Consider the following 9,782-nt stretch of genomic DNA (forward strand, 5'->3'; position numbering starts at 1 on the left):
AGGCCCGTGAGCCATGGCCGCTGAGCCTGCGGGTCCGGAGCCTGTGCTCCGCAACAGGAGAGGCCACAACAGTGAGAGGCCCGCATACCGAAAAAAAAAAAAAAAAATCCTAATGGGCGGTGTTATATTTCCTATGGAACAAAGCAAATTCCTCTTCCCAGGTGTGGTAGGCAGCTTCTAAGAGGGCCCCTAGTAATGCCCTCCTCCTTCATGCAGAAGCCCCTCTCCCAGAATGTGGACTGGACCCAGTGACTCACTTCTAGACAACAGAGCACGGCAAAGTGAGGGGATGTCACTTCTGAGACGAGGTTACAAAGAGGCTGCAGCTTCCATCCTGGGGTCTCCCTCTCTCGCTCACTGGCTCTGACAGTAGTCAGCTACCTGGTGTGAGCAGCCCTGTGGAGGGGCCCACATGGTGAGGAACTGATGTCCCTGCCCTGAGACTGCCAGCAGCCACGTGTGAGCGCCTGCCCCCAACCCAGTCAAGAGCCCCAAGAGGCCTACAGTCTTTGAAGGACCCTGAGCTAGAGCACTGTGCCTGGATTCCTGACCTGCAGACACTGCAAGATGATAAGCATTTGTTGTGTTACGGCCCTACAATTGGGGGTAACGTGTTACATGGCAGCAGACAACCAACATGCTAACTGCCCATCCGGTTCCCCTGCCCAGGGTGGGAGTGCTAGTCAGGCAGCCCTGACCAGAAGCCCTGCCTTATGGCCACAGACTCACAGTAGCTCCTGCAGGCCCACGGACAGCAGCATATTTCTAGGGGTGAAGGAGCAATATTAACCAGGGACCTGGGAGGGGAAAAGTTGTCAGGCCTACAGCAGAGGCCTCCAAAGTCAGCTTGGGTCCTGAGATTCCCTTACATGTGATGGAATCTTTTCTAACCTAACCTCGGAAGTGACTGCCGCAACGTCTGGGTGCTCAAGCTTGGGTCACAGGCTTAAAGAGGTGCCCAGATGTCGGGAGGGAGCACTGCCCTGGGAGTCAGTGTTGCTGACTCAACCACCACCTTGCTGTGCAAACTTGGGCCGCCTGCCCCATGTCTCTGAGCTGGTGTCCTCAAAATAAGCAGTGGCTTAACCCACTGCTTCCCAAACTCCAACACATAAGAATCACCTGGGAATAGGTACAAACAGGCCCACACGTGTCAGGCATAACACATACTTGTTACACGTTACTGAGTCCTCGTATTAACCCAAGGATGAGCCGACAGAAACCCAGAGAAGCTCAGAGCCTCGCCCAGGGTCACAGAGCTTGGAAAAAGGGTGCAAGTCCACCCGCACCCCTGAGAGCTAGAGCAAGACCAGTACAAGCTTCGCCTGCTGGCGGCCCAGTCTCCTTTCCTCTCCTTCCTCACATTTCAGCCCACCGCCCTGGGCTGGAGAACTCAGCCTGGTGGTAAAGCGGCAGGAGCAGGCATATCCTTCCATGGGCACCGTGCGCTCTGTGCCTGGGCCCCATGGGTACAATACCAGTCACTTACTTGGAACTACCAGGCAGGCCAGGAGGGAGTGGGAGCCCCGACCATGGAGGGGGCATCCCCCGGGTCAGGTACACAGTCACAGCCACCCCACAAAGGGGGCATTTAAGACTCACCTAGAGATGAACGCAGCTGCCCACCACCCAGGTGACAAGAGCAGCCCCATGGCTCCTGTCTCTCTCTCTGGGCCTTGGAGAGTGTTCCCGGGGTGCCTGCCGGGTTGTCCCGAGGTCCGTGACCAAAACGATTTGCACAATAAACCCCAGGCGTTATTTGTGTTTCTCCCTCTCATTCTCTCCCACACGGACGGAAGATGAAAAGTTGATTGACATGGTTTCAGATTCCACGCAGTGATCAACTTTACAAAACCACCCATTGTTACACATGGGTGTAGAATCAAAGAAGACTATCCACCATTATCTGAAAAGGCTATGGAGATACGCCTGCCTTTTCCACCTACGTATCTGGGAGAAGTCAGATTTTCTTCTTACATTGCAACTAAAACAATGCCCCTGGACAGATTGAATACAGAAGCAGGTAGGAAAATCCAGCTGATTTCTATTAAGCCAGACATTAAAGAGCTTTAGAACAATGTAAAACTGCCACTCTCCTGACATATTTTAGGCTTCCAAAAATAGTTATTTTTCACAAAAATGTGTTATTTATGTTAACGTGTTGAATTTATTATTATTCTTTTAGAATCAGTTAAATAAATATATTTTAAACTTCCCAGTTTAAATTTCTAAAATGGTAAATATTTGCAGAAAGAAAAGTCGTGGCACTTCCCTGGTGGCACAGTGGTTAAGAATCCGCCTGCCAATGCAGGGGACATGGGTTTGAGTCCTGGTCCAGGAAGATCCCACATGCTGCGAAGCAACTAAGCCCGTGTGCCACAACTACTGAGCCTGTGCTCTAGAGCCCGTGAGCCACAACTACTGAAGCCCGCGCGCCTAGAGCCCATGCTCTGCAACGAGAAGCCACTGCAATGAGAAGCCCGTGCACTGCAACGAAGAGTAGCCCCCGCTCACTGCAACTAGAGAAAGCCCAAGTGCAGCAACGAAGACCCCACGCAGCCAAAAATAAAATTCCCTTAAAAAAAAGAAGTCATAAACACAAGTGATTTGGGGTCTCAATAATTTGTAAGAGTGTAAAAGGGACCTGAGACCAAACCATTTGAGAACAGCTGCTCTGGGCAAGGTGGACAGGGGTGACAGCCATCCTGCTGGCCCAGGACTGAGGGGTTTCCTGGGACACGGACTCTCAGACCTAAACCCAGGAACGTCCCAAAGGAACTGGAATAATTTGCTTACCCAACTGGAGCCCAGCCTGCAGGCAGGAAGTGAATTCCATGTGAATTCCATGTGAATACCATTTGCAGATGCGGAAGCTGAGGCTTGGAGAGGTCAAGCCGTGGGGTCAGCCTCCAAGCGGCAGGGCTGGGGTTCTGCACTCAGGTCTGATGAAAACCTGCACTCAGAATAGACTTCAGCAGATGTAGATCTCTTGATAGCTTTGAATAGTCAATCAGGCCTAGCACTGAGGTGTAGTTTAAAGAGCTTACAGTCCAGCACAGGGGAAAAAACCTAATAACTGCTGAGCATTGGTAAACAGTATAAGACAGCATCAAATTTGGGGCAAAATTACTCTACAGGCTTCTGCATTATCAGAATTTTTTATACTGAGATTCAATGTATGTATTCTCTGTAATATTATTTATGATTTATTATTATTTGGATAAAAAACTTATGAAGGACTCTCAGAGCTGTGATAGTTCAAACAAGTGGGATCCCTGTAAGAGCTGGGGATCCTGGTCCCCACAGGACCAGGTGCTCATGTTCTGGTCCGGGAAGTGGTATTGGTGGGTGGGTACTGGGGGTCAGACAGTAAACACGGAACACACAAACACTTTCAGGAATGACAAGTGCTATGAAGAAAAGACAGCAGGTGGATGTGAGAGCAGCAGGTTCCTTTGGCTGGGGCGCCAGGAAAAATCTCCCTGAAGAGGAGGCTTCTGATCTGAGACCTGTGTGACCAACAGCGGTGACCAAGCCTTGACTTCACAGCCAGAGATTTCCTGGAGGAGGAGAGGCTGGAACTAGGGGTCGTGTCCATCCCTATGTGCACTTGATGGGCAAGATGAGGGGATGTCTCTAGGAATCAAGGGGCCCCCCTGCCACTGCTTTCCCCAGAGCAGGCTTTAAGAGAGAAAGGGCAGGGCACTGAATGGCACGTCCACGCAGGGGAGATGGAGGTCATGACTAGGCCTCCCACACCTACCAGAGCACACAGGGTCCTGGACCCTGGCGTGGGGTGCTTCAGCTCCATGGTCTCCAGGAGGCTCTGGCTTGGCAGAAAAATGCAGCAGTTGTTTTGGGAAATGAAGAAAGAGGCCATTAACAAGTGTTTGTTCCATGTCAGAAAATTAACACATACCCCCTAATTTTTTGTTGTTGTTGTTGTTGCACCGCGTGGCTTGCAGGATCTTAGTTCCCCGACCAGGGATTGATCCCACTCCCTGGGAAAGCATGGAGTCCTAACCACTGGACAACCGGGCAGTTCCCACATACTCCCTAATTTGCACTTCACAACCACCCTGTGGGACCACCCATCTCCCAGCAAGGAACTCTGCCCACAGGCTCACAAAGAAGTCTCCCACAGCATGGAAAACCAGAAACCACTTAAAGGTCTATACCCAAGGCAGCCATTAAGTAAACCCACAGAGCCATGGGGTGGAATATGACACAGCCATTATAAAGACGTACCAGCAGAGTTTTTAATACCATGGAGAAAATCCCATTGTGATCAAGATAAACAAAATAGACTACAAAGTTGTGCACGTATAACATTATCTCAGCTCTGTAAGCATGAATTAGTAATAGAAAAAGAATGACACACACTAGAACATGAAGTATTTATCACTGAGGGAGGAGATTATGATTTCATTTCTTTCCATGTCTCTGTATCTTCTAAGCCTTCTAGGTCTTCTGTGATAACCATATGTGTTACTTTTTGAATTCTATTGATATATTTATTTTAAACCACTTTATCGAGATATAGTTTACAGCCCATAAAATCCACCCTTTAAGCTGGATGATTCAATGGTTTTAGTATATTTACAGAGTTGAAATACCTGTGTTATTTTTGTAATCTGAGAGGGAAACTACCAAAATAAAAGGAATAGCTAATAATCTTCATTCTTCAGAAAGAGTCTGGGAAAGTTCCATGGTCATAATTCTTTGAGGTTGTTAAAGTTACTCCGTGATTTTCTCAGAGGGGCAGTTACCTAGGATTCAGGTGATCCCTTCTTCCCCACCCTGCTGTGGTCCTCATTCTGGCTGTTTCCTTCCTCTGGTGACTGCTCCCCCACCAACTCGCTACCTGCTCCCCACCTCCTGTGCTAACCACTTCCTCCCATTTTGTTTCCCTCCACCCCCTCACCTGTAAGTAGTAATGGTAACTGCCCCCCAGGGATGGAGTCACAAGAGGATGCTTGTGAAGCACCTTGCAGAGTGCATACAGCAGGCCTCACTCATGGGAGTCCCCCCTCTGTTGTCCCCATTTCTATCCTATCCTAGGCGTCCAGACCCAGGGAGAGGAGGAGCAGCCAAGCAGTTGTGTAGAGTATGGCATTTTCCAGAAGTTTTTTTGTTGTAAAAGGTGGTGAGATGAAAGGCTGGAAGTTTCTGGTGCCATAAGTCCTCGCCACTGGATTTGTGCATTTAGAGCCATGGAGCCCTTCCTCCTTCCACATTGTTGCTCTGCCTCGTGGCTGCACAGAGACATTCATCCTTCCACTGAGCAGAGGCCTCCAGACCAAAGTCTTCTAGAAAATCTCCCTCAAGTTTTAGAAGTTCTTGGAATTCCCTTCTGGTCCAGTAGTTAGGACTTTGTGCTTTCACTGCCGCAGGCCCAAGTTCAGTCCTGGTTAGGGAACTAAGATCCCGCAAGCCGCGAGGGGTGGCCAAAAAAAAAAGTTCTAGAAGTTCTTTATCTTTGTCAATATTTCACTTGTAATGGAGCTTCCTTGTGAATAATTGTTAGGTGGTTGGTTCTTTGATAAATACACTGCAAAGTGGGGGTGGGGGCGTGGCAGAGAGTAGAGGGGGATGGGAAAGACCCTAGACCCAGCTCTGATTCTGCCACCTGTCTGCATGCTCTACGGGGGGAGGGTTACCCCTCTCTAGGCAAGTGTCACATGTATAGGGTTGGGGTTTGGCATGAGGCTCACAAACGTTTCTGCATAACCTTTACTGGCTACTACCTAACTAAAAAGGTGGGGCCTGGCCCAGCCATAGGATGACCAATTCATCACCTGACCAACGTTCCAGGGCTTTTCTTTGACAGAGTCGACACAACAGATGTAACGGTAGCCAGTGCTGTGGGGGACGCTCTCATTTCATTCTGTCTTATCAGCCGTGAAAACCACGTCCTCTGAAGCAAGGGCACACATGCACATGGGGTTATCATCCACCCCCTGGACACAGGCAGACCTGTCCCAGGAGGAAGCTGCCTGGCCTGGGGGAGAGGTGGGGTGGGAGGTCCCGCAAGGTCTACACGAGGGGTTTGAAACAGTGTGTGTTGGGGGGTAAGACATGGGAGGCAAGAGCTAAGACAGGTATCAAAAAGATGCTCGCTTCCTGACCAGCTGTGCGGGACTTCCACTGGGCAAACGTGGGACGGTCTGAGCATAAACATAATTAAGAACAGGAATGATTGTAAACCACTGGGAACAAATGAGATCCCTGAGTCCATACAGATAGATTGTTTCATAGATGGATGATTGATAGATTAGACAGACAGACAGATAGACAGATGATAGACAGATTGGTGAAGGGAGGGCTTTGCTTACAGGAGAATACCAGGGCCCAGTAGGTAAGTGTGGAGGGAGAGCTGGAGTTGGAAAATCACTGTGCATCCATCATAGAGAAGGTTGGTTCAGGCATGAGCTGTCAGTGGTTGGTAAATCTAGGGGGGAGCATTTTCATGAGGACCAGGATATTGTACGGCTTGAAAGTGTTGCCACAAGACAAGGACTGCTTATTAGTAACAAAGGAAACAATAGTAATTATACAGCAGGGAAATTGCACAACACTTTGACCAAATGATCAAATTTAACATCCCCAATGACGGGCAGGTGGACACTGTGTGCCACCAGATGTGATGTCCTGAGAAGGACACAGCATCACTTATGTAATATTCCAGGCAGGGAGGCATAGCCCGAATCTAAAGATCATGAATCATTGGGACTTCCTTGGTGGTCCGGTGGTTAGGACTCCTCGCTTCCACTTCAGGGGGGCACAGGTTCGATCCCTGGTCATGGAACTAAGATCCTGCAAGCCGTGCAGCACGGCCAAAAAGAAATATTAATTAAACAAACAAACAAATTAATTAAATAAAAACAAACAAATAAAGATCATGAATCATCAGACAAACCCCAAATGAGGAATGTTCTAGTGAAAAAAAGGGGGGGCCGAGGGGGTCTATTACTCAAAAATGTCCATGTCAAAAAAGTCTAAGGCTGAGGAACAGTTCCAGATTAAAGGAGGTAAAGAGACAGGACAGCTAAACACAGTATGTGACCCTGGACTGGATCCTGTACTGGAGGGAAAAAAATGTTATAAAGAACATGATTGCATCAACTGACTAAGTTGGAATTCCAGTAAGTAGATTAGATACAGTGTTATGTCAACACTAAATTACTGAAGTTGATAACAGCAGTGTAGCAAGAGAATATTCCTATTCTTAGGAAGTACACACTGAAATATTTTTGGGTAAAGAGCAACAATGTATGTAACTTACTCTCACATGGTTCAAAAATAAAGTGTGTGTGTGTGTGTGTGTGTGTGTGTGTGTGTGTGTAGGGGGGGACAGAGGGTAAAGATTTCCAAGCAAGAGAATATTCCTATTCTTAGGAAGTACACACTGAAATATTTTTGGGTAAAGAGCAACAATGTATGTAACTTACTCTCACATGGTTCAAAAATAAAGTGTGTGTGTGTGTGTGTGTGTGTGTGTGTGTGTGGAGAGAGAGGAAGAGAGAGAAAATGATGAAGAAAATAGGGCAAAATGTTCACAGGGGATCTGGATAAAGGGCATATGGATGTTCTTTATACCATTTTTGCCTACTTTTCCGCAGCTTGAAATCATTTCCAAACACTAAATAAATAAATAAAAAAACAGCTCCCTGGTTTCTAGCTTGTACACCTGGGTTTTTAACTTCAAGGCGGCTGTAGCAGTGTGGGTGTGGAGAAGGTCTGGTAACCAACGAGCGCATGTGAAGCTGTGGCGAGATGCCCAGCAGCCACGGGAGAGAGGGCTGGTGCTGGTGGGGGAGGAATGCCCTCCAGTGCCGTTTGCGCGAAGGCTCCCATGGAGCCTCAGGTAGGAAGGGGTTGGGCCAATGAAAACATGGAGGGGAGGGGGAGACCCAAAAGAGCAGAGAGTTTTCAGGAGGAAGGAAACACCTGTCAGGATTCAGGCCCCGCCCGGAGAAGGCAAGTAAGAAGCTGGGGTGACGCCCCCAACAAGGGCAGCCTCCGTACAGTAGTGGAGGCCAAAGCCAGATGGCGGGGGTCAGGCAGGGGAGAAGTGAAAAGGCCAAGGAGCTCAGCCACAGAGGGGCTGCTCCAAAGCCGCCCATGATCTGTCCCTGGGTCTGGTCCCTTCACCTAGTTTGAAAGCACCTGGACGGCAAGCAAAGCTCACGGACCACGCGAGGCATACAGTAGGCGCTGCTTCTTGCCTCCTCCCGTGAGTCTCACCTGACACATTTCCCCAGCTGACCTGAGTTTCGCGTTACCCTCACACCATGGGTTGAAAAGAAACCTGGGTACATGTTTTCTTCAGACTTGAAGATATGTTTGTTTCCACTTTTCACTAGCAGGTGGTACTTGCCTACGACAGCGTGCGGGGGCTGCCGACCACCACCTTGACCTAAGCAAAGACACGTCACATGGTGGACATAGCCTCCTTTGGCCACACCCTGAACTCTACAAAAGCCTCCCAGAAGAATCCATCAGTCCTAACACATCACCCCGTCTGGAACAAGTCTGTCTCCCCCAGAGACCAGGAGTGGCCAGGATGGACTGGCATAGCAGATGCCTGAGACAGAAAAGCAGCCACGCAAAGCAGGCGGCTTCGGCGAATCCTGCCGACGGGCCTAGACAGACTTGGTTTGAAACCTGGCAGGTGTTTTCACCTTTCCCCTTTGACCTTTAATCCCTTCACTTACAGTATGGAGGGGAAGCCTCCCAGGTGGTTGGGACGATTCCATAGATAATATAAACATAAGGGCCTGGCCTACCACCTGGCACTTCAGGGGGCAAGTTAAATGTCAGCTGTCTTTGGCAGCAAAAAAACCCCCCTCTCTCTGTTGTTGGAATATGAGCAGCCTGAGCCCCAGACGGGCATCGGTCCCAGGGTACCCCAGGCTTTCACCCAGCCTTTGAGGGTAGATAATGACTGGACGGATAGGTAGAAGTTGTTATAGCCACAGTGGCTTGTTGTTGTCACAAAACAGCTCTGTTTGTGACCCAGGATCTCCCCCCCACCAAAACCTGTGAGATGCTTGTTTTTATAAGATGTCTTATAGGAGCAGTGGGCTCTCGGTTGCAATCCCAGCTCTCCTTCTTACCAGCTGTAGAACCTTGGCTGGTTACTTAATCTCTTCTGCGCCTCAGGTTTCTCATTTAGACACTTGGAATGACCATAGTGCTCCCCCCGCCCCAATAGGACTACGAGATAAACATTTATTAGCTCATTAAATGAACTATTGTTAGAATTTTGCTGGTGGGGAAGCAGGCTCAGAGAGGGGACACAGGAGGTGAAGTGGGGACAGGACTCCCCTGACACAACTCCGCCTGCACCACTCTGGCTCCCCACACCCCCCTCACCTGCAGCAAAAGGAAGGCGCTGAGCCTCTGCCCCCAACCCACCAGGCAGCTGACCCACACGACTGATCCATGTGGGGCCTGGACTACGTGAGGGGGGCATGTCCTGGCACCAGCAGAACTGTGACAGTGTCCCCATTCCGCTAAGCCACAGGGCAGACCTTAATTTTGCCTTCCCGGCTGCATCCCCATCACCACCCACAGTAGGCCCTCCTTGATGTTACAAAGGAGTGCAGGTGACCTTCCAGGATGTGGGAAATGTTATTCACCTTGACCTGGGTGGTGGTTCCATGGGTGTATTTATATGTAAAAACTCATCGTAGGGACCCTTAAGATATGCATCCTTTATATGTGTTGTACAGCAATAAAATTTTTTAAAATAATACTTTGTTGAATGAAGAAAAGCA

The 9,782-nt window shown here is 49.2% G+C and overlaps 1 protein-coding gene across 1 annotated transcript in view; it reads right to left on the bottom strand.

Annotated features, from left to right (window-relative positions):
• TGM4 (transglutaminase 4) overlaps nt 1–9,514 on the bottom strand; it is an 18,766-nt gene extending 9,252 nt beyond the window's left edge. Inside the window, 3 exon segments of the mRNA XM_007131015.3 lie at nt 8,286–8,319; nt 8,322–8,419; nt 9,421–9,514. Coding sequence (XP_007131077.1) covers nt 8,286–8,319; nt 8,322–8,419; nt 9,421–9,514 — 226 coding nt within the window.
• Between the last annotated feature and the right edge of the window lie 268 nt (nt 9,515–9,782).

Source organism: Physeter macrocephalus, chromosome 18 (genome assembly GCF_002837175.3).
Source record: "Physeter macrocephalus isolate SW-GA chromosome 18, ASM283717v5, whole genome shotgun sequence".
Taxonomy (NCBI): domain Eukaryota; kingdom Metazoa; phylum Chordata; class Mammalia; order Artiodactyla; family Physeteridae; genus Physeter; species Physeter macrocephalus.